We start from the raw sequence: 25,946 nt of genomic DNA on the forward strand, positions 1-25,946 counted from the left end.
AACAACGGTTAGTTTCATCAAAAGCGACATGAATACTTTCTTCCATAGTCATGATGCGTTTATTATATACTCTAAAAGCTTTGCTAGTTAAAGAGTAGCCTAAGAAGATTCCTTCATCAGCCTTAGCATCAAATTTGCCTAAGTTATCTTTTCCATTATTTAGAATAAAGCATTTACAACCAAAGACGTGAAGGTGGGAAATATTTGGCTTTCTTCCTTTGTACAATTCGTACGGTGTTTTCTTAAGAATAGGTCGAATGATAATCCTATTCATAACATAACACGCGGTACTAACCGCATCCGCCCAAAAGTACTTAGGAATATTAGCCTCATTGAGCATAGTTCTCGCCATTTCTTCTAAATGACGATTTTTCCTTTCAACCACACCATTTTGTTGTGGTGTTCTAGGAGAGGAAAAATTATGCTCAATGCCATTTTCTTCACAAAAAGTTTCAAAAAGATTGTTTTCAAATTCTCCACCATGATCACTTCTAATAGATGATATATGCAAATTCTTTTCATTTTGAATAACTTTGGCTAATCTTTTGAATGCTCGAAATGCATCACTCTTGTTTGCTAGGAACAAGGTCCATGTAAATCGAGAGTAATCATCAACAATAACTAAAGCATAGTAATTGCCACCAAAGCTCATAGTCCTAGAAGGACCAAATAAATCCATGTGCAAAAGTTGTAATGGCCTTGTTGTTGAAACAATGTTTTTGGATTTAAAAGAGGCCTTTACTTGTTTTCCCTTTTGACATGCGTCGCAAAGGACGTCTTTTTCAAAACGTAGCTTTGGTAAGCCAATTACTAACTCTTTAGAGACCAATTTGCTAAGATGGTCCATGTTAGCATGAGCTACTCTACGATGCCATAACCAAGTTTCATCATTTTTACTAACAAGGCATTTCACATCATTTGAGGAAACTTCATTTAGATTAATCATGTATACATTGTCAACACGGTGCCCAATTAGCACAATTTCATTAGTGTCTTGCCTTTTTATCAAACAACATTTTGAATCAAAGGTGACTAAGTTTCCTTTGTCACAAAGTTGGCTAACACTAATGAGATTATGTTTGAGACCTTTGACAAGTATAACATTATCTATGGAGGTAGAAGAATTTTTACCAACTTTTCCAACGCCGATTACTTTGCCGGTGTTGTTGTCTCCATAGATCACGTTTCCTCCGTTTGTAGGCTCTATTGCGGTGAACTTTGATTCATCGCCGGTCATGTGTTTGGAGCATCCACTATCAACATACCAATTTGTATCCTTAACTCCAACACGTACCTACAAAACAATTAAAATTGGGATTTAGGTACCCAAGTGAATTTGGGTCCTTGATGGTTAGTATGAGCATAATGCCCATAAGGTGCCCATCTCGTATCTTGACTACGAAAGTTTATATGTTTAATTCTAGTAAAGCATATGGGTGCTATATGACCTACTTTATTACAATAATGACATATGACATTTGGATTATGCATCCTATGCATGTTTCTAAATGGTTGCCTAGGTTGTTTCCTAAATGAAACATCTTTTGATCTATATGCATTGTGATTATAATTTCTAAATGAAGCATGTTGAGGAGGATGTTTAAAGGCTTCATTCCTTTTAGGCATGCTTGCCTTTTGGGCTTGCGGTTGCCTAATAGGAGTTTTAGTATTTTTAAATTTTCCTTTTCAAAACCTAAACCTTCCTTATTATGAACATGCTTTTGGTTTTTCAACATTTTATCTAAGTTCTTTGAAGATTCATTGAACTTAGCTAAAGTGTTCTTAAGATTTGTAATTTCATTTTCATGCATTTTACAAGATTTGTATGGATCACTACTTGTGCTACACTTATCTTTTCCAAGACTGATATTCTCGTTTTTCAACATCTCATTTTGTTTTAAAAGATCCATATTCTTTTTCTTTAGGAGAGAATAATCTTGGGTAAGTTTTGTGTACACCTCAAGTAAGGCATCATATTCATCTTGTAAATTAAAAGAAGTGGAGTTGTCATCACTAACCTTTTCTTCGCTTGCCATTAAGCAAAGATTTGCAACCTCGTCGTCATCGGAGTCGGATTCATCCTCGTTCTCCCATGATATGTATGCTTTCTCCTTCTTCTTAAATTTCTTGTTTTTGTCCTCCTTTTGAAGTTTTGGACAATTGGGTTTGATGTGTCCAACTTCTCCACACTCATAGCATTTTGGTACCTTTGTTTTGCTCTTGAAGTTTTTCTTCATTGCAAACTTATTGAATCTTTTTAATAAGAGTGCAAATTCTTCATCTCCTTCTTCTTCATTATCATCACTCTCTTCTTGTAGTGATGTTGTTTTAAGGGCGAGACTTTTCTTCTTGCTTTCTTCACCTTTTTGTCTATTTAGCATAGTCATTTCATAGGTGAGAAGATTACCTCGTAGTTGATCAAATGTAAGTTGATCATAGAGCCTTCCTTCCACAATGGCGTTCACTTTGGAGTTCCATTTTGGTGTAAGGCTTGTAAGCACCTTGGTCACAATTTGTTTATCATTTTATTTTGTGCCAAGCATGCTTAGATTGTTGAAGATCTTGGAGAGTCTTTCAAGAGCTTCTTCAATGCTCTCTTCATCTTTCATTTTAAAATTTTCCCATTCATGAACCAACATAAATACCTTTGATTCTTTAACGTGGTCGGTTCCTTCGTAAGTGATTTGGAGTTTATCCCAAATCTCTTTAGCGGTTTCACATGTAGAGATCTTCATATAATCATGCTCGTAAAGTGCACAATGAATGAAGTTGATGGCTTTATCATTCATTGCCACTTTCTTCCAATCATCGTCACTATATTCATCTTCTCCTTTCGGTACTTGCTTTGAGACGGAGACTTCTCCTTCTTTAGCGCTTGTTGTCTTTGTTGGAATGTGATTTCCATTCTCAATCACTTTCCAAATTCTCACATCTTGAGAACGGATCCAAATTCTCATCTTATTTTTCCAATAAGAGTAATTTGTTCCGCTAAAAAGAGGAGGTCTAGCGGTTGAGTTACCTTCACTAGTGTTGTTGTTGTTAAAGCTTGTGCTTGCCATGATCTTTTCCCTTAAACGGTTAAGTCTTTCAAAGGGTTAAGCTCTGATACCACTTGTAGAACCTATGCACAATTACTCAAGAGGGGGGGTGAATTGAGTATTGCAACAACAATGAATCTTTTTGCGAAAGTTAAAGACAATATACAAAAGTGTTATTGTACTAGTATTTTTCCAAGAGCTTAACTCAATTGCTAAGCATTTATAAGGAGCTTTTACTTTCCAATAGACACCAACTCAAATAAATTGATCAAGCTTTTCACCAATCGGACTTAAGCTATTCCTTAAGTACTTACGAAGCTACTTTTCGATCACAATTTATTTGCTCAAAGGTAAAAGACAATAATATTGAAGAGATGAGTTTGGAGAGATGCAAACGCTATTTAGAGTGGTTCGGCACAATCCTTGTCCTACGTCCACTTTCTTTCTCAATCGCTATTGAGAAGTTCCACTATTGCCAAGCTTCAAGGTGCTCGCGCAAAACCTTTTACAATCCGAGTCCTTAGTTTCTAACACCTCACGGTATATGATCACCACTCGTATACTAACCCACTCCACTTAGAGATACCTTCTCTAAGATTTGCCTTGAGTACTTAGTATACCTCTTTGGTATCCTCACCAACTATAGTGTTTATAACTCTTGACTCAACCTTGGAGATCACACTCCAATTTACAAAGTGTACAAGAAAACAATTCTCAAAGAATTGTTGAGACGAAATGAGTACTCTCTAGAAGAGTGTATGATTACAAGTTTAGCACTATTGAACCAATTGATATTGCTCTCTCAAATTGTGTATTATAACACCTTAAAAAATGTGTAGAATGAAAGAATATGAACAAGATAGTTTGCAAATACTCAAGTATCTGAAATAAGGCTTCAATCCATTTATTTATAGACTCCCCAAACCTTAGAAACGTTGGGGAGTTAATGGGATTGAGCCTTTTTGTCAAAACTAGCCGTTTTTTATGTTTTTGAATCATTTGCATCGATGCATAACACTTTGCATCGATGCAAATGTGTCTTTGAAGCTGAAATTTGAATTTTCAGCTAGGTTGCATCGATGCAAACATCTTTGCATCGATGCAACAAGTCGTCGCATGCTTTACATCGATGCAAGATGAGTGTGCATCGATGCAAACCTTAAAGAATGGCTTAAAATCACTTCAAAATACTTAGGATTGATCTCAAACTTGTTGGAGTCAATTCCTATGCTTTTGTACCTTTGAAAACAAGTTTTAAACCATTTGGCTAGCATCGAATTGCAAGATGTGAATCAAAATATTTTGTGAGTGTGTGTTGAGAGATTTAGCAATTGGTTCTTAACAAGAAGTTACCTAAGTCCTAAGACACTATACTTGTCTTCAAATGTTGTGGACTTGAGTTTCTTGTTGTTGTTGTGTTGCTTTCAACTCTTCATTCCTCAACGTTGAATGTTGGTTGATCTTTCAACATGCTTGTTCATTCAAGTTGTTTGTTGGTTTGTCTTTCATGTCTTTTGTTGGTTTGTCATTCATCAAAACCTACGAATACAAACTTCGCATACAAGCAACATGATTTACAAGAGAGAGAAAAGAGATAACTCATGCAAAATCCAACATGCAATTACCTCTAGTCCTTCCTTGGTCATCAATCTTCATCAATCTTGCTCTCCAAGATGAATTTCTGGCTCTTGATGCTTCATGATGATGATAGCTTCATCTGCTCTAATCTCTGCCTCTTCCATCACGTAGCCACTCTAGCTACCTCCTGTGGTGGTTGAGCAGAATCATAGTCAAGCCATCCTTCCAAGGATCTTCTCCTTGTTGGCCGAGATCTTCTTCAACCATTTTTGGTATGAAGAAGCCAAGATCTCATCACCATATCTTACCATAATGAATGAGAATCTTAGCCACAACATACTTTTTGTTTGCTTTTTCTTGCCATCATCGTGATGGTCTTTTGGCGTGCCTTTCCTTCTTTTCAGTAGCTCAATATAGCTTCCATGATTTGCCGGATAATGACCGAAAGAGAAGAAAGAAAGAATGAGAGAGAAGAAACAATTGGAAGAGAAGAAATTAAATGAATTAAACAAATTAATTGAAAAGAAGTTGCTTTTCCTTCCCTGAGTAGCGTATACCCTTAATGCCATTAATCATATCAATGACAATCTCTCTCATGTTTCCAATGCATGTATTAACTTCTCTTAAATGAAATTTGAGTTCCATCACATGGTGAATAAAGAAATCCGTTGGAAGCAAAGAAACTTTGCTTTCTTTGTTAAATGGATTCGGACCATGCATTTGGTCTTTTTAGCAAATATTAATTTGGGCTTATGGTAATGATTTAATCAGGCCCAAATAATCACAAATTACTTCAGCCATTTGATATAGGAAACATTCAACAAGGCTGAATGCTTATAAGCATATTGGGCTTGCAATAATTTTTCTTTTTTGTTCGGCCCAAAATAAACCTGCATTGCAAAATTATTTCAATCAACATTTAATCCAAACTTAATTTTGCAATTTAATTATATTAATAATGTTTGATCATCACTTAATTAAAAATGGAGTTTTCCAAACTCATCAATTTTGATTAGAGATTTAACTACGATTCTAGTCTATTAGCCACAAAAACTCTAATTACCCAAATATAAGAAGATTATATGTCATGTATCCCGTTAAGTCCAAGCAATTAGTATTTAAGAGGAATTACTTTCAAGCTTTTGTCCAAGTAAATTATTTTTCCAAGATTTAATAAGAATTCAATTAGAAAAGGGTTATCTTCCAATATACCTTAATTCCTAGGATGAAGAACGAAAACAAATCCTTGAAATTGAAATCAATGCATTAATTAAAATAGATAGGCAATAGTATTAATCCATAGAATAAATAGAGCTCCTAACATTAACCAAGGAGGTTTAATTGCTCATAACTCAAAGAGAAACTAGGGTTTTAAAAAGTGTAAACTATGGAATGAAGTGCATAAGAGAGAAGATTTCCGAAGGGTTGAATCTTTTTCCTTTTATATCTGACCTAATTTGATTTGAAACTAAAATAAAATAATAAAATCTAAACCTAAAAGATTTGTTTGTAAATCAAAATAACTAAAACAAAATAAAATACAATAATTAAAAGTCAAATCCAACTAAAGATGCTCCTTTGGTGAAGATTGATCCGAATCATTGGCACTAAACGGTAGATTCGGCGTTTAGCACCCCAGGTGGCAGAAACTCCCATTTCGATTCTAACTTATTGGCGCTAAACGCCAGGCTAGTGGCAAAGAACTTCCAATCGTTTCTGGCTTGCTGGCGCTAAACGCCAGGCTTGACGTTTAGCGCCCATACTAGCAGAAGCTTGGCACGTATTACAAGGCTTCTGGCGCTAAACGACAGGTCTGCGTTTAGCACCAGCTTGACTGATTCGAAACTCTTCTCTTTTCTTGTACACGCACTCTACCAAACCGATCCAAACTTCACCTGAAATAATTAAAACACCAAAGCAACTCAAAGTAGCATCCAAAGAGGTTTCAAACACTAAAATCTAATTAAAACTCAATAATTTCACCTCTAAAATGAATAGAAAATAAAGAAAAGATGCTCACATATCAAAGAGCTATTTAATTTTTTAATCAATAATAATATTTTAAAATTTAATATTTTTAGATTAATCTAATTTTTGTTTTTTTAAAAGAGGTGAACAAATTTTAGTTGAAAAAAATTAGTTAAAAAATATAATTTTTTAATTATCTCATGTCATTTAATATATAAATATATTTATTATTTAAATATGATGTTATATTAATAAAGGATAAAGTTGTCTAATATTTATTATGAAATTTTAATTCATTTGATAAACTGTTAGTTGATATAGGTCGATATTATACCATATGCTAATTATAGTGAAGCTAGTTAGTTAGAGATTACTAACTGTTAACTTACCAACTTACCTTAGTTAGTTAGTTGGCTTTTGCTTAACTTGAGTTGGTTAGTCCACATGCTGTAGTATATATAGTGCAGTTGTACCGAACTTTACCCTTATGATTTTCCATTTTCTTTCGACAAGAAATTTGAATTATTTCACCACTTTCTCTGCTTCTCTTCCTTCTCGTTTTCTATCTCTGAACCTTCCACTATTCCAGTTTTCATATGGTGCAGTGAGCGTGGAAGATTCGCATCAGTGAGAGGAATCGATCGAAGTTCAAGAGAAAGAACAGATTGTTGTTGAAAGCTCCCGATTCGGCCCATCCATGGTGAATGAGGAGCGATGAAAGATCCATTCGAAGCGGCAGAGGACGAGTATTCTCCAAGCAACATTCAATGTCTCACAAAAGTTCTGAACCAACTTTCAAGATTTGGAAACCTACACTTGCAAAACAAGATAAACCAAAATCTACCAACTGTCACTGTAAGTTCGAATTCGAAATATAACATACACAATCCCTATTACATGCATTCAGGAGAGAACCCTGGGATCTCCATTATGAATGTGACCTTAAATGCATTTAACTACCATTCTTGGGCTTGTGCAATGCAATTAGCCCTCAAATAAAGGAATATGCTACAATTTATTGATCGCTTATTACCTAAACTTGATATGAATGACAAGAATTTTTTGGCGTGGAAAAGTGTAACACATACGTCGTTTCTTGGATAAATCTCTCCCTCATTACTGAAATTTTCCAAAGTGTAATCTGGAATGAGAATGCTTGTGACATGTGGAATGATTTTAAACACAGATACCACCATGGAGATGTCTTTAGGGTAGCTGAATTGGAAGAAGAAATGTATAGTGTGAAGCAGGATGACCTAAGCATAACTGCGTATTGAACAAAATTGAGAGTCCTATAAGAGGAACTGAACTATCTGGAACCGATCCCTCAATGCTATTGTGGAGCTTAGTGTATTTGTGGATTAGGCGTGATTATAGAAAATACAAGCAAGAGAGACAATTGCACTCCCCTGATGTGAGTGAATCTCGAATTCTCATGAGCTCAGCTGATTTGATTTGAAAGTGCAAGACACCAACACCCTCCTCCAAATGGTAATTTTCGAGAAAGAGGAAGGTTAAATAGAGATAGAAGAGGTAGAGGAGGTAGAGAATCTCCTAAAATATTCTCTTACTGTAATAAGATAGGGCATTTGGTGGATAGCTGTTATAAGAAGCATGGGTTACCCCTCACATGAGACAGCAACCATATCGAACCATGAATTGCACAATTGCATCACCTGGCAATGAAATTGGAGAAGCAAGTGACAGTCAATTGGATTTTACTCAAAAGGAAGATGGTGAAAATTCTCATCTCATGATATCTCAAGAACAAAGAGAAACATTAATTGCATTACTTCAATAAGGGAATAACCAAAATAACACTGCTCAGTAAAACCAGCCTGTACAGAACCACACAAGTATACCAATTTATATTATGCACATGAGTTCATATATTTCACACATCTCATTCACAAAATCTTTTTTTTTCAAAGTTATGGATAATATATAGTGGTGCAACTGACCATGTGTCCTTTTTCCTCAAAAATTTTTTTAGCTATCACTACTTTGATTCCATTCTTGTGAAATTGCTTGATAGAAGCCAAACCTTGACAAAAATAGTTGGAACAGTGATTTTTTCAAATAACCTATATCTCACTGAAGTGTTGTATATACCGTCTTTTACTTTTAATCTGTTATCAATATCTAAGGCTACAAAATAATTAAATTGCCACTTTTCTATGACTGACATGTGCTGTGAGATACAGGACAGGAGTACCTCGAAGATGATTGGGTGTGCTAAAGAATCAATTAGACTTTACATATTGAGAGTCAGCCCACTATGCTCACAAACTACCACCATATCTGCATCAACACCCTACACATTAGAAATTTCTAAAACTGCACCACAAATCTCTCTTTAATCACCACACACAACAAAAGCTGCACAACATTCTACGTACCACACTCACATGTTTTGAAAATATAGCATAGAAAATAATACCAAATTATGGCATCTAAGATTGGGGCATGTCCTTGAAAATAGATCTATTGTAATAAAGAAAAATTTTTCCTTCATAGAATGCACAGGTTATGTTGAACCTTGTGATCCTTGCCATTTTGGCAAACAAAAGAAACTATCTTTTACAAAAAACATTACACAATCTTCTAAAGCTTTTGATTTGGTACATCTAGACATATGGGGCCCTTAGCCATTCCTTCAATTCATGGATATCGATATTTTTTTAACAATCGTTGTGACAAAACTAGGTTCACCTGGGTTCATTTTTTTAAATTAAAGTCTGAAGTACCAATCCTAGTAAAGAATTTTGTGACACACATTGAGACACAATTTAGAAAAATTGTCAAGTGTTTTAGGTCCAATAATGGACCCAATTTAATTTGATTTTATTTTTTAAAGAAAAAGGCATCATTCATCAAACATCCTGTGTCAAAACACCACAACAAATGGTGTGGTAGAGAAAAAGCACCAACACCTATTAGGCATGGCTAGAGAACTTTTATTTCACTTTTCAATTCCGAAATCCTTTTGGACTTATACTATTAGCCATGCCGCCTTTCTCGTATATAGGTTACCAAGCATCACTTTAAAGAACAGAGCACCTTATGAACTATTATGTTCTGAAAAACCAGATTTAACGAGTTTGAAAGTTTTTGGTTGCTTGGCTTATGCTACCACCCTCACGGCATAAAGAAAGAAGTTAGACAAACAGGCAATGAAGTGTGTGTTCTTAGGCTATAAGTCACACACCAAAGGTTTTATCCCGTATGACATTAATTCAAGAGATCTGATCTGTTTCTATCTAGAAATGTTCAATTCTATGAGGAAGTGTTTCCTTTTGAAAAGAATTCAGATTCTACACCTCAGGGTCATGTGTATGCACATAGTCAGCATATAGATAACACAAACTTGTTTTCTCCCATATATGACGAGCATCAAAACCATTCGAATCAAATTTTTTAGCACACACAATTTCGCACTAGCCCAGGACAACAATCACAATCTGTCGAGTCAGAAAATCATACATTGACACCCCTTCATCCACCAATTAAAAACCAGGAACCACATTCATCCCAGCATTCACCATTACCACCACTGCATTCACATCACTCATCACCTCCACAAATTATTCACCCTACTACTGTCCAAAGACCGAATAGAATTAGAAAACCACCAGCCTATTTGGATGACTATCAATGTGCAATGTTACCATCATCAGGATACATTCAATCACCAGGTACCCTCTTTCCAAATATATCACTTACCAACGACTCTCACCGAACTACATAGCTTTTTCTTTAGCCGTGTCCACCATTTCAGAACCAAAATCATACAATGAAGCAATTCAATATCCTTGTTGGAAGAATGTAATAAATGCTAAACTACTTGCTCTTGAAAATAACAAGACATGGGTGCTTACCAAACTGCCTCCTGGAAAGAATGAAATTGGATCTAAATGGGTCTCTAAGGTGAAATTCAATGCTGATGGGACTGTTGAAAGGCACAAGGCCAGGCTGGTGGCTAAAGATTTTTAATCAAAAAGAGGGATTTGATTATTTTGACACCTTCAGTCCGGTCTTTGCATGACAACACTACGCGTTTTACTTTCTATCGTAGTCCCCCAAGCTGTGGTATCTACACCAGTTAGATGTCAATACGGCATTTCTTCACAGGGATTTGCTGGAAGATGTATACATGAAGGTCCCTGATGGTCCTGAAGCCCCTGCTGGATCAGTTTGCAAGCTTAACAAGTCCCTTTATGGACTTAAATAAGCTAGTCGCCAGTGGAATACCAAGCTTGTCTCAGTCTTATCTGAAGCTAGATATGTACAATCCAAGTCAGACTATTCACTCTTCACTCGGCGAACTCCATCTAATTGCACAGCCATTATAGCCTATGTTGATGACTTGGTTTTGGCAGGCAACAACATTCAAGAAATTACCTAGATCAAACGGCTATTGGATGCCCACTTTAGCATCAAGGACCTGGGAAAACTCAAATATTTTCTTGGCATGGAAGTTAATTGCATACAACACTAAGGGGCTTGCTTTGTTCCAAAAGAAATACACCACAGATTTGATAGAGAAATTTGGGTTGATTGAAGCCAAACCCATATACACATTGATGGATTATTCCACTCATCTATCAAAGACCTTTGGAGACCCTATGGATGATTCAAAGCTCTATCGTCGCCTCATTGATAAACTACAGTATTTGACTAACAACAAGGCCAGATATTGCATTTGTCGTGGGTAAACTCAGCCAGTACCTAGAGTCCCCAATGACTGAACACTACAAAGCTGCTCTGTGGATACTTCGCTACCTCAAGAAGGCCCCTGTTGCGGGTCTCTTCTTCCCTGTCAACACTGATTTCAGCCTCATTGGGTTTGCGAATGCTGACTGGGCAACTTGTCCAGACACAAGAAGATCTGTTTCTGGCTACTGTTTCTTCCTAGGGACCACCTTAATCTCTTGGAATGAAGAGCAGTAAGCAGCAAACTGTGTCTTGATCATCTTCGAAGGCGGAATACCGGACATTGGTAAATGCGACGTGTGAGGGTCTGTGGCTTCTTCAGTTATTAAGAACTCTTGGCGTTGATCATGCGCAGCCATTCACCCTCTATAGCGATAGTCAATCCGTACTCCCCATGGCCGCTAATCCATTTCTGCACGAGAGTATGAAGCACATAGAGGCTGACTGCACATTGTGCGAGACAAGGCCAATGAGTGAATCTTGAAGCTGCTCCCTATCACATCTGCTAACCAAACAGCAGATTTGCTCACCAAAACACCTGCTCCAGGATCCTTCTATTCATGTTATCGCAAACTAGGATTGTTAGATCCTTACACTCCTAGTTTGAGGGGGAATGTTAGTTGATATAAATCGTGATTATACCATATGCTAATCATAGTGAAGCTGGTTAGTTAGAGATTACTAACTGTTAACTTGCCTTAGTTAGTTAGTTGATTTTAGTTTAACTAGAGTTAGTTAGTTCACATGTTGTTGTATATATAGTGCAGCTATACCGAACTTTACCTTTGTGATTTTCCATTTTTTTTCAACAAGAAATTTGAATCATTTCACCTCTTTCTCTGCTTTTCTTCTTTCTCGTTTTTTGGTCTCTGAACCTTTCAGAGTTTGAATTTTTACATGAACATTCTAAACATTGGAATTCAATTCAATTTTATAATTGCGCTAATTCATTCTAAATATTAAAATTCAATTTAATTCTGACTGAGATTCAATTATTGATAGAATTCAATTTAATTCTATATTATTAAAAGCTTTTAAAGTATTGCAAAAAAAAATTGTTGAAATGGTTAATACTCAATTCTTCTCTTGAGTATTTTATGTATGTCGACTAACAATTCGTTACCAAGCACTCCTAACACCATATAGAATATGGCTGTTATTAATTAATTAAGTATTTAAATTATTTTATAATTAACAAAACAAAAAAATACACGTTGATTATTAAGAACTGTTTCCATTGATGATAAGAAAATTCTGAACCCCTAACAAGTTTCTTCCTTTTTTTTTCTTTTTTTTTATACTCTTTTCTGAAATTGCAAATAGAAAATGGTAAGAAAATAAACAATTGACAATTAATAATTCATCATTCCACAAGAATACAAGAATTAGACAAGAGTTTATATCATATATCTCTTATTTATTTATTTCAACAATTTCTTCCTTGCACAATTGTTCGACCTTTGTATTTATTTATTTTAATTACCTTAATTAACATAACAAATAGTAATATTTTTTAAGAAATAAGAGGCGTTAAAAAAATCTATCAAATTTTGTTTTCTTATTCTAAATTCAATAGTAATGCTCAAAATGATATTGAATAATTTTATACAACCTACTTAACAACATTATATAAAAAATGAGATTATTTTAAAATTCTTTTCAAATTTAATTATAAATATAATGACTTAGTTCATAAATTATTGTTTGACTACAACTTAAAAATACTAAGATCTTAAGATATATTATTTAATTTCTTTTTTCTTCATGGTATCCCCTGACTCGACAGGTTAAGGATTAATTCATCGCGAGTTAGAACTCCATTTAAGGGTTCACCATTGACCAATGAATTGCTACATGCACCAAGCGAACTTCAAACCCTGACACTGCTTAAGCGGATTAGTGAGCTAACTATTAGACTAACCTAAGTTGGTTTATATTTTTTTAATCTTTTGTATACGATATAATATAATTATTGACTTGAGATACATTTTATAGATTATATTTTATTAATTTTTTGCCGTATGACATTTTTATTGTATTTTGTATTTGTTTGCCCCTGTCCTATAAAATTCCTTGTTCCAAAATGTGTATATTGCCTTCCATACTCAATATATAAGAGCTCAGGTTCTGGATCAAGTCTTAATTCTCTAAAAGCTTAAAGCATTACCTTCTCAAAGCTTTATCCTTCACAAGTTTTATGATTAAGTTTCATTATCTACAAGTTTTGCAGACTATATAGCTTCCATATTTTGTATTCCATATACAGGATATTTATACTCTCTAATATACATGTAATATTTACTTTTTTGCAGCTATACTCACTTATTTTCTTATTCTCAATTAAGCTTTGACCACCACTATGAAAGAGTTTTTGAAAAAAAATAAATAAATAAAAGAACAATTCTCAAGATAACACGATCTTATCAAGTGTAAAAACGACAAAATTTAGAAAATCCGTTCTCTTTCTTTTAGCTTTGATTTCATCCAAATTTTCTTTTGGAGATCTAATAATAATAATTATTCTTCTTAGGCATTCTATTCATTTTCGTCATCAAAATTGCGAAAGCCTCCTTAGACAATGAAGTGGCAGAGCATGAAAAGAAGAAAGCGCCATATTTTCCATAGAGAAATTTCTGATCAACGATAAAACAAGATCTATTTTAAATCATATTTAAAGAATTCCTTTGTTCGAACCGAAGAAACAATGTCACTCGATCATTATCAAACTGACTACGACCTTTTGTTTGTCTATGAGGATCCGACCAGAACGCCTTCTACTTCTAATAGGTCATGAACTAGATCAGAATCATTCTCAACAAGTTCATAAGAAGTGATCCCATTTTTTTCATCAAGTCCGGGCAGAGACCAAAGGTCTTGTGCGACCGATCTAGTAGAACAACTCAAAAGATGAAGTATCGTTAATTCCTTCGTGCTCGTTCCAATTCGAAGTATCATTTGTACAAATAAGAATCCCCCTCAACAATTTGGATTTGGCCCCTGAAATGCTACCTCTTGTAGCATTCAGTTGCAAAGAGCTGTGCCTACCAAAACAAGTCAATGATAGTACTTAGTAGAATAGTTCCATTGAGAGGTTCTTGAAAGAAAAATGATAGTCCGTGTGTGCAATTTTGATGCATTCTGGTTAAAGCTTGAATCCAAAAACAATGTCTAAAGTGAAAAGCTATTTGAATAAGCCCTTATATATATATATATATATATATATATATATATATCTTGTAATGCAACCTTCCATAGAATTATAGAAATGACATTGTTTTCAGCAATTTTTCTTAATAGAGTTTTGTTTAAGAGCAAAAGTAAGAAGAAAATAATAATCAGTGCAATTTTTGAAGAAAATTCATACCGGAGAAGTTCAATTTTTGTCTGCCCCATGCTGCAACTTAACATGCTTCAGTGCACCTAGGAATCAGTAAGGTAGATCGGTATTACTCGTGGAACAAAGATGAAATCCATGTCAAGAATCCAAAATACTCAACCACCAATACAGGGTCAAAATCAGTTTGATAAAATAAGTTAATCAGCAACGAAGCTATATCGTAGTTCAACTTTTGATCCCAAAAGAAATTGTACTAACATTCAAAGATATTCTAAAAAAATGCAACCTCAAATTGTACAACATTGTTTCACTTTTAATTCTTTATTCTAACCTCAGCCATCACAATGCAAAGAAGATTTAGAAAAACCACAGAAATAGGTGTAAAAACAATTGTTAACAAACAACAAAACTCCAAACCATGTTTTAATAATAAAAGCTTTTTCAACATGTTTAAACAATGTCAATGCAATAATCCCTATATAGGATTTCAACAAGTAATGAAACAGTTCAACTACGCATTAACAGAAAATCTCTGTGAAGAGCTATTCCATATGTACATATTTTCGGTTGGTTAAGTTTCTAAGAATTACAACTGAGTAACACTAACTATGAAAATGACCAAAGGTTTTAAGATACTTCATATTTAAACCATATTACCCAAATTCACATTGTGTGATAATATACTTTAATATACAGATTTCTTCAGCTGTCATCAGATTGTAAAAAATATCAAAACGTCAAAGATGAATTCGTTTTGAAGATAGCAGTGAAAATCATATACCTATGCCATTAATCTTAGGCTCTTGGCACTACATATCTTTTCCTAGGAAATTCAGTCAAATAAAGCATAGTTGCTCATCACACCAATCATGAGCTCTAGGTTACTATCAAGAAATCTTAAGCACTAACAAATCAGTTACAACAAAGAATATCTACCAAAACAGGATGCATTATAGCCATGGCAACAAACAGAGACTCAAAAGTCACCTAATAACAAAAGTTCAAAATTCATTCATAATAATGAGATAACCAAAACCGGTGGTATTGAGTTCATGATAATTCCCAAATCTTCCAATCCAATTGTTACAAAATTTACCAAGTTTTGTAATAATTTCAACAATAATAGAAAAATTATTAAATTGAGTTGATGTATCTTACCTTCTATAAACCATTCAATAAGCCTCTATCAATCATTTCTCGGAAGACAATAAATATGGGGGAGTTTACTTTAAATATGGGGAAAATGGAAAGATCGAAAGAAAATAAGAGTGTAGGGAAGCTTCACAACTAACAAGGATTCCCTTTGAATGCTGAAAATCACAACCATTTCAGCTTAGGAATAAATTAACATTAATGCACATATATAATTACAAAAGCCGGTTTGTGTAGCCATAAATCCTATTTTTTATTTATTGATATCTGTTGACTTTGTATACCATTTCAGTGTAAATATAGGATTTTATCCCATAGATTTATTTAAGTTTTGCTAATATAAGTAAATATATAATGTGATAGGTATTATTTAGAATTATATTATTTATTCTTTTTTTTTAAATTGAAAAAAATGAAAAAATTAATATTTTTATGTATTATATATAATATTTTAAATAAATTATATTTTTAAAATATTTTGATAAAAAATTATATTATATAATAATATCTTTAACAAAATTAGTTAGTTAATAAATTTTGAGTATAATAATTTAATTATTTATCGAGTAATGTAAAATAAAATTTTAATTATTTTATATTTTTATGTTACAGTTTAAAATATTATTTTAATATAATTTTTTAATATTATAAAAATTTCTTACATAATAATTAATCTTAATTAATAAAAAATATTTATATATTTTGTATTTATATATTTTATATTTAATTATTTAAAAATAAAAGACTTTGTAGCCATTTAAAATATTGTGCGTTAAAATATTATCATTTAAAATATTTATTTATGTAAATATAACACTTCTAATAAATATATTATTTTTTTGGTTTACCCAAATGGTATCTCCTAACCCGACAGGTTAAGGGCTAATCCATTGCGGATCTGAGCTTCATTTAAGGGTCTGCCGCTGGCCAATGGGTTGCTGCATGCACAAGGCGGGGTTCGAACTCCCGACACTTGCTTAAACGGACGAATAAGCTGCTGACCACTCGACCAACCCAAATTGGTTTAATAAATATATCATTATTGTGCTCATCTTAGACATATCAAAAAACCACGAATAGCCCACTCTATGTTTCTCAAATCTCGTTTCCTTGTCCCTACGCCACTCGTCTATAAAATTACAAACTTGAACTTAGAGCTGGCAACAATAATTTTGGGGCATTGATTTGAATGTTAAATATTTCTTGTTCATGAATCTTAAGCATCTACTATAACAACCCCCTTTACTTTCACTCAGCATGATGAATTATCTTCAAGAATTAGCTCCTTTTAACATAGAGGAAGAAGATATGTTGGCTTCTTGGATGGGAATGATGGTATTCACCCATTTTGAATTTAATTATAACTTTGTTCAATAATTGTTTTTGAAGAATATTGTTATGGAACCGTATCAATCCTTGCATTGGTACGTATTTTTTATATTTCAATTTTACTTATACATGGTTGATGGTCCTTACGGGTGGCAATGGGTAGGGTAGGGTAGGGTTTGAACCCAACCCTAACCCTACCCGCGGGTTGAGTTTTTAACTAACACTCAACTCTACCCTACCCGCGGGTTGAGAAATACCCAACTCTAACCCTACCCACGCTCAACCCGCGGATATCCGACCCTATCCGCGGGTTGACAAAAAGAAATATTATAATAACACAAATATCCCAAATATAATGCAAGTATCCTTGGTTCAATGGCTAGGAACTTTTTGCATATGCTTAAGGTCCTTGGTTCAACTCCCATATGTAACATTTTTAAACATATATAACACATATTATGGGGGGTGCGGGTAGGGTTGAGGCTCAACCCGCACCCTACCCGCTCCGCAGGTCAACCCGCGGGTGCGGGTAGGGTTGAGGCTCAACCCGCACTCTACCCGCAGCGGATCGGGTTGGCAATCCTACCCGACCGGGTTGGATCGGGTTGGGTACCCGCGGATAGAGTCCATGCTGCCAGGCCTAATGGTCCTTAAGGTTACTCTTGATTAGTGCAATGTATACAAGAATTAAGATATATGAATGCATTAAAATATAACTATCTTTTCCTTCAAATAAAACTGAGTTAAATTTTAAGAGGATCCTTTAAATTGGTTACATGTATTAAATAGTTTACGAGATTTTAATTGCATTCATTAGGTCTTTGAGAATAACAAATATGCACTACATTAGTCTTTTCGTTTTTTTTTTTTCCATCAAGTAGCTCATTACATCGTTAGAAATTAATATAATGCACTTTTCTTAATTTCACATAATTAATTAGTACAATTAAAATTTTATAAACTATTTTAGTACACACAACTAATAGAAAAATTACTCTAAGACTTCACTCAGCAAAATACGATTAAAATATATCATCACAATGTCTGTATAAAAATGCTAGTTATCTCTACTTTTTGTCCATTTGGCTTAGTATCTTGATTCATCCTCCAAATGCTTAAACTGCTTATGATATCTATATCAATAATGTGCTAATCAATTTGAATTATTGTCAAACATACACTTTCAACTAATATTTTATCCAAAAATCACACATTGGTCTTTCCTGGTATGTATCACGGTTTAAATACCATTCTTTGGTCACTTAATTTTATATACTTATTCTTGTTTTTATCTTTGGTACTTTTGTTACTAAGCTTTGGAATACCAGATAATTTATGTTGATTTTAATCTAATAATTCTTTCACTCTCCGTTTTATAAGGAGTTACCAATTCAAGTTGTGCATGGCATCATGATTTTATCCCTTAAATGCATATTCAACCAAAATAGGAGCAATTATTTGTCCAAAATTTCCTTCTCCAGTGTAACTGTTGGTATTCGTAATTTTTGAAGTAATACTCGTATGATTCCTAAAATTAGTTGGATAAGCGATTTTTAAACTAAGTTTCTTATATATTTAGAAACACGAATATGGTCCCAATCAAACTTTTTCTAGTATCCGTTACTATAAAGTTGATGTGTACAGAGAGATGGAGTCTCATATAAAGAAAGGAAAGAGGAGTCTCATTCTCATATTCAATTTTCTTTTATAAATTACATAGAAATGTTAGTTTAGCCTCCTAAAATATTCAGTTCAGTCTTTTCAATATTACAAAATTATTTTTTTTCCCTAAAATTTAGTCTCCGTTGTACAGTTGAATGTCATTTTCAACTATTTGATATGATACTTTTTAATTGTGTACAATATAATATTCAAAATTGGTTGTCTTTGTCATATAAATTAATTTTGGAATACTATATTAACTGCAACTAAAAGATGTTCATATTAACAAGCCATTATAGTGTCATAGCGACATTCAATTGTAGCTATGCAGTTGGTTATGACTTATGAGATAGGAGTTTGTCTCATATAATAATGGAATCACATTTCTAAAAGTGATGAAGATTGAAGAGATGTAATTGATCATTTTAAAAAAAAATAATAAAGGGTTAAATTAACCAACTACCCTGAAGCTGCCATTTCTTTTTCTCAAATGGTAAGAACCCTTCTTTTGTTACATTAATATAAAATTTTTAAGACCTTGAAATATTGGCATGCAATGAAAGTCAGAGTAAAAAATATGTAAAATAGGGAAAAGTATAAATTTTTTGTCTTTGAAATTTATTAAAAATTTTAAAAATATCTTTAGATTTTATTTTGTTTCAATTTTTTTATCTAAATGTTTTCGATTTACATCAAATTTATCCCTAACGACTAATTTTTCAAAAAATATACTTTATCCTATAAAATAAAAACACACACCTAAAGAAACATAACATTTGTCCTTCAATATTCATGGTGTAACTTCTTGAGATGATAAGAAATTGAAATTTCAGTTGATTATATTCATCTATATTGTTTTGTCCTTTCTCTTCTTCATGCACATATCTACCAATAAGTAGTTACATAACCAAATTAAAATTCATCCTTTATTGTTGTGAAGTTTCTTTTTCTCTCATATAACTCAAAACTAAACCTTTTTTTCCAGTGATTCTATTCATTTTCATCACTAAAATTACTATAGCCTCCCTAGACAATGAAGTAGCAGAGCATGCAAAGAAGAACAACAATTTGGTATTGGCCCTTGAAATGCTACCTTCTATAGCATTCAATTGCAAAGAGCTATTCCTTCCAAAATCTGTCAGGGTTAGAATAGATCCACTGAGAGAGGTTCTTGAAAGAAAAATGTTAGTTTGTGTGTAAATTATGCTTAGTTTTGATTCATTCTGGTTAGAACTTGAATCAGCTCTTGTATATATTATAACTTTCCATAGAATTACAGAAATGACATTTTTGTTTTGAACAATTTTTCTCACTAGAGTTTGGTTTAAGAGTAAAAGAAAGAAGAAAATATTAGTTAATGGTTAAATTATTTTTTATATATAACTATACATTTATCAGACTAAACTGACTACATTACATCTTTTTGGTGCAACTCTTTCCAAGACTTTGAAGTTCATATCTTTTCAAGATCAACAATGCATTCGTAGTTCTTGGAAACTCCAATGGTCTTGCCTTGGTTATTGATAGATATTCTATTCATAATCACAATGCACAACCAAATCTCCTACCAGGTCTCTGGTTCTCGACACTTGAGAACCACCGATCTGCTTCTGCAATGCCTTCAACACCGCCATTATTTCAGCAAATTCGGATCTCTGCAGTACTTAAGACTATCTATCATCCAGTCACAAAAAAAATGCATGATTATACCCTTCGAAAGATCAAATGTATATCTCCTGCAATTATTTGTGAAAAGGGAAATTTTAAAGAAATTAAATCCATAATTTATGCAGTATACACCACACAATAAATAGTACATGAACAACCTAATTTTATTATGATGCTAAGATTGATTCCTCAAAGTTTATAGCAGCATCAACCATATTCTATCTTGTTCGAGATCAATTCATTTTATGTTTATTAGTCTAATCTGAAGAGTGGTTTTTGTGAAAGTAGCTATTATTCACTTCCATCTAAAACTGAATTTGAAGCTTATAACTGAATAGTGGGTTCAACTAGAAACCAAATAAGCTGACAAAATATTAAATCAAGTGTCTCGCAATTATGTATAAAGGAAAATTCATACTAGAGATCTTCAATATTGTCTGTGCCATGCTTCAACTTAACATGCTTGAGTGCACCTAGCAATCAGTAAGCATGGAACAAAGATGATATCCATGACAAGAATCCAAATACTCAACCACCAATACAAGGTCAATATCAGTTTTATAGAATAAGTTAATCAGCACTTAAGTAGTGAGGCTATATAATAGTTCAACTTTTGATCGCAAAAGAAATTGTATTAGCATTCAAAAATATTCTACAAGAACAAATGCAATTTCAATATGTACAACATTGTTTCACTTTTAATTCTTTATTCTAACCCCACTCATCACAGTGCAGAGAAGATTTAGAAAATACCAAAGAAATAGGTGTAGAAATAGTTGTACTTGGCATTAGAATCACCAAATCTTTCATGACAGGTGTAGCTGATAACAGACAACAAAACTCCAAACCATGTTTTAATAATAAAAGCTTTTCAACATGATTTTAAACAAGAACAATGTAATAATCCCTATATAGGACTTTTCAATAAGAAATAACGAAATAATTCAATTAAGCATTAACTGCTGAGTAACATTAGTTCCGAAAATGAACAAGGGTTTTAAGATAACATTAATTACAACTGTACATTAATTATGGAAATGAACATAATGTACATATTTTCAATTGATTTCTAAGAATTAAAGCCGAGTAACATTAATTATGAAAATGAACAAAGGTTTTAAGATAATTCATATTTGAACCAAATTAGCCAAATTCCTAGAAATTCCTTCTTGCACAGCCTTTTTTATTTGAAACATCAAGTGTAATCACAGACTTAGTATATAGGTTTCTTCACCTATGATCAGATTTTAAAAAATAACAAAAATGTTGAAATTGTCAACAAAAAAAGTGGGGTCATGCATTTAGTAGATGTATTTGTTTCAAAGATGGCAGTGAAAATCATACATCTATGTCATTAATCTTGCCACCGCATACCTTTTAGAAGAATTCTAAGAAGATTCAGTCAAATAAAACACAGTTGCTCATCAGACCAATCATGAGCTCTAATTACTATCAAGAAATCTTAAGCATTAAGCCACCAGTTACAACTAGGAATATCCGCCGAAACAGGATGCATGATAGCCTTGGTAACAAAGACTAAAAAATCAGCCAATAACACAAGTTCAAAATTAATTCAATAACAGTGAGATGACCAAAATCAAGGAGATAGTGAGTTCATGGCATTTCCCAAATCCTCCAACCCAATAGATATAAAATTTACCGAGTTCTGTACAAATTTTGACAACAGAAAATTTATTAATTTGAGTTGATTTATTCCTCCTTAGTGTCTTTTCAATAAGCCTCTAGCAATCATTTCATGAAGATGTTTCAGCGCTTGATCATTTTCACCTTTTTCCAACAGAGCACGAATAGTTGTTTCGTAAGTTACAGCATCCGGAGAGCAACCATTGTCTTCCATTTCCAACTTTAAGGCCAATGCTTCATCAAGTAGGCTCTCTTTGCAGAGCCCCTTTATCATAACATTGTATATCCTTGTGTTTAGGTGATACCCTTTAATGGAAAGATCTTGAAAAATCTCTTTTGCATTTTTAAGCCATCCACTTTTGCACAGGCCATCTATAAGTATGGTGTATGTATATATATTCGATCAATGCCACTCTCTTTCATTTGATTGAATAACATAAGAGCATCTCCAACGGGAGTAAAAATTGAAGTCCAATTACTGTTATGTCAGAAGGAAAGAAGGCTTATGCGTTGGAGTGGGAAGGAAGAGAGTTCCCACACAAATTCCAAGGAGGGGGAGTCCCTCTGAACAGGGACTCCTGTGAAACAAGCAACACTTGCCAAATGGCAAGTTAGTTAGAAAATAAATAATTATATATAATGTTAATTAACTAAATAGATATATTAAATAATTAAATAATAATTATAATAATTAATTATATTAAGTAATTATATTTTTATTTAATTAATAATTTATATTAATTATTTAAATAATAATTAATTAAATAATTAAATTATAATTAATTTATTAATAATTATAATAATTAATTAGATTAAATAATTAAATTTTTATTTAATTAATAATTTATATTAATTATATATATCATAATTAATATTAAATATTATTTATAGTATCATATTAAATTATAATTAATTAAATTTACTTAAATAAAAAAATAAATTTAATTTTTATATTTCTCCAAAAAAATATCCAATTTCAAAATATACAGCAGCATAGACAATTGAAAGAGGACTTGATTGAATACATATAGCAATTTCACAATGTTTGTCGTCAACTATAAAGCTTAATTATATTTTTTTGTATTAATTAATTTTACAAATTAATGTAATCCCGAATTATATATTGTGTATTATTGTTATATATGAATTTATTTAATATTAATATCTTTTAACTATGAATTATTTTTAAATTTATAAATTTGAATTATATTATTGAAAAAAATTAATTACATTTATTTTAAGTATTTTAATTAATTAATTAAGTGGGACCACAACAGGGATTAAAGTTAGTTCCTCCTAATGGAGAAGAGAGAGATGCTTTGAGTTCCTATTTACTGTTTATGACGCAAAAGCTGATGTGGAGTTACTTTTTATGACAGGTGGACCATAAACAGGAACTGGGATGAGTTCCCTACTGGAGATGGTCTAAGTGCCTTGTCATGTTGTTTGACATTGAACAAAGCATCCATCAAAGAACTGTAAGTGACTATATTAGCGGGTTGACCTCGATCATGCATCTTTTCAAGAAGCTCCAAGGCACAAAGGATTCTCCTTGATTTTCCCAAGCCATCAATTAGAGTATTGTAAGTTACCGTGTCAGGAACAAAGTTCTTGCGACGCATCTCTTCGAAGAGATTCAAGGCGTCATCCATCATTTTACTTTTGCAAAAGCCATTAATCATGATATTGTAACTTTGAACATTGGGTAACACTCTATTATCAGCCATTGTGTTGAATACATTTTTTGCCTTATTTACCTGATTAACCAAACAAAATCCGTCCATTAAGCTGTTATAAGTAACCACATTTGGTTTCACACCATGTTTTGTCATCACAGCCAACACATTCTTAGCATCTTTGATCTTTCCTTCCTTGCATAGCCCATCGATCAAAATACTATAGGTATGAACATTTGGAGTAATGTTTCTAAGCACCATATCACTTAACAAATCAATGGCTTCCTTATATTGACCCTCAAGACACAATCCAAAAATGAGAGAACTGTACGTGATAACATTGGGAGAAATTCCCTTAGCAAGCATTTCAGAAAATAATTGAAAAGCCTGACATACAAGTGTATCCTTGCAGAGGCTATCAATAATTGCGCTGTACATGAAGACATTAGGAACAATTCCATACCGTGGGATCTTTCTCAGCACTTGAATAGCAGCTGATGTGTGTCCGGTCTTACAGAGCCCATTAATCAAGGTCCCATAAGTGACTTGGTCGAAGTGAAATCCATGAGCCAGCACTCTGTCATGAAAGCACACTGCTTTTTCAACACTACCACAAAGACAGAGACCTTTCAGGATTGTTGTCAATGTTACCGTATCAGGTTGATAATCCATTCTGAAAATCTTGGCCAACACAGAGAAAGCAAGCGTCATACGATCCATGCCGCAGCAACAATTGATTAAGATATTCAAAGTGAATATGCTGGGCGCAATTCCACTGGCTTGCAATTGCCGAAAAAGGGAAATGGCGGTGGGGAAATTGTTGGTCTTGGCAAGAGATCCCAAAATCTTGGTGAATTGGATGATGGATGGAGGGCGACGCATAGAGAGCATGCGAGTGAAGGAATCAAAAGCTTCATCAACTTGGCGAGTAGAATGAGAGTGAAGGGATGAAGAGGAAGGGAAGGAAAGAAAATTAGGGATTTGGAGAAGAGAATACCTAAAAATGAAAGTGAACCTTGAGGTTGAGGATGACAACATTTTAGTGATTCGCACTTTCGCTGTTAAGTTAGAGGGAGTGCTCTCTGCTTTCTGGTCCAAGACGTAGACGGCTAGACGTTGCTATCTCTGTGCAAATAGTTCTCAATTGTTCTGGGTATGTCTTAGACAACTTTGTGAAGAACGTTTATATAAACCATCCCATTTATTAAAGAAAAATTATAGACTAAAATAAAAAAAGAGGATTGATGGATTCTCATAGATATAAAATATCTAAATATATAAATAAATATTTTTTAATATATAATATTTTATTTAATAATATAATTTTTTATTTTTTAAATAAATAAATATAAAATATAAAAATATAAAAAATATAAATATTTTTTATTTATTAAAATTAATTAATATGTAATAAAATTTTTATAATATTCAAAAATTATATTAAAATATTATTTTAAATTATAACAGAAAATGTAAAATAATTAAATTTTGTATTATTCGATAGATAATTAAATTAAATTATTATGTTTAAAATTTATTAACTAACTATTTTTCTTAAAAATATTATTATATAATCTAATTTTTTATTAAAATATTTGTAAAATTTAAAATATTTACAATTTTTTAAAATTTACTTTTTTATTTTTTGCACTTTTTTTTTAATATTTTTTTTATTGAGAAGGGGCAGAGGTCAAAGACAACAAAAACTAATTAAGCATTTACTATTCTCGCAAACACCATTTATCTCCTATCAGCTTCAATTGTTGGCACTAGAAAAGGGGGAGAGGAAACAGTGGAGCCCTGTTCACACGGACTATTTATTGTTTTCGGCAATTTTAAACTCTAAATTTTAAATTTTAAAATTTTATATCTTAAATTGATTTTATTTTATTTTATTTTTAAATTTTTTATTTGAATTTTAGATATTTTTATTATTTTTAATTTTAAATATTTTTTAATGTTTTTTGTTTTTGTCTGCTGAATTGGACAACTAGGTTGCAATTAATAGGAATTGAGCCCGAGACCTTTGAGATAAGGAGGGGACAAAATGCCGTGTGAATAGCAATATTTTTTAATGTTTAATTATTGTTAGTTAATTTATTGACCAAAATAGTATTGGATCTTAAAACCTTTTTCAATACAAATATCAGTTTCTACGGTTATATTAGCCTTCACATCATA

The 25,946-nt window shown here is 32.7% G+C and overlaps 1 protein-coding gene and 1 long non-coding RNA gene across 2 annotated transcripts; both read right to left on the minus strand.

The window, feature by feature from the left end:
- Nucleotides 1-13,882: 13,882 nt before the first annotated feature.
- LOC130983193 (uncharacterized) lies at nt 13,883-15,958 on the minus strand. Its single transcript, XR_009087276.1, has 3 exons — nt 15,793-15,958; nt 14,662-14,717; nt 13,883-14,338 (listed from the first exon to the last, which is right to left on the minus strand). It is a non-coding gene; the product is annotated as an uncharacterized LOC130983193 (long non-coding RNA).
- Nucleotides 15,959-23,457: 7,499 nt separating this feature from the next.
- LOC130981320 (putative pentatricopeptide repeat-containing protein At1g12700, mitochondrial) lies at nt 23,458-24,803 on the minus strand. Its single transcript, XM_057904916.1, has one exon. It carries the CDS (start codon nt 24,801-24,803, stop codon nt 23,460-23,462), a length of 1,344 nt encoding a protein of 447 aa, XP_057760899.1. The 3' UTR covers nt 23,458-23,459.
- Between the last annotated feature and the right edge of the window lie 1,143 nt (nt 24,804-25,946).

The sequence above is a fragment of the Arachis stenosperma genome, chromosome 5 (genome assembly GCF_014773155.1).
Source record: "Arachis stenosperma cultivar V10309 chromosome 5, arast.V10309.gnm1.PFL2, whole genome shotgun sequence".
NCBI lineage: Eukaryota > Viridiplantae > Streptophyta > Magnoliopsida > Fabales > Fabaceae > Arachis > Arachis stenosperma.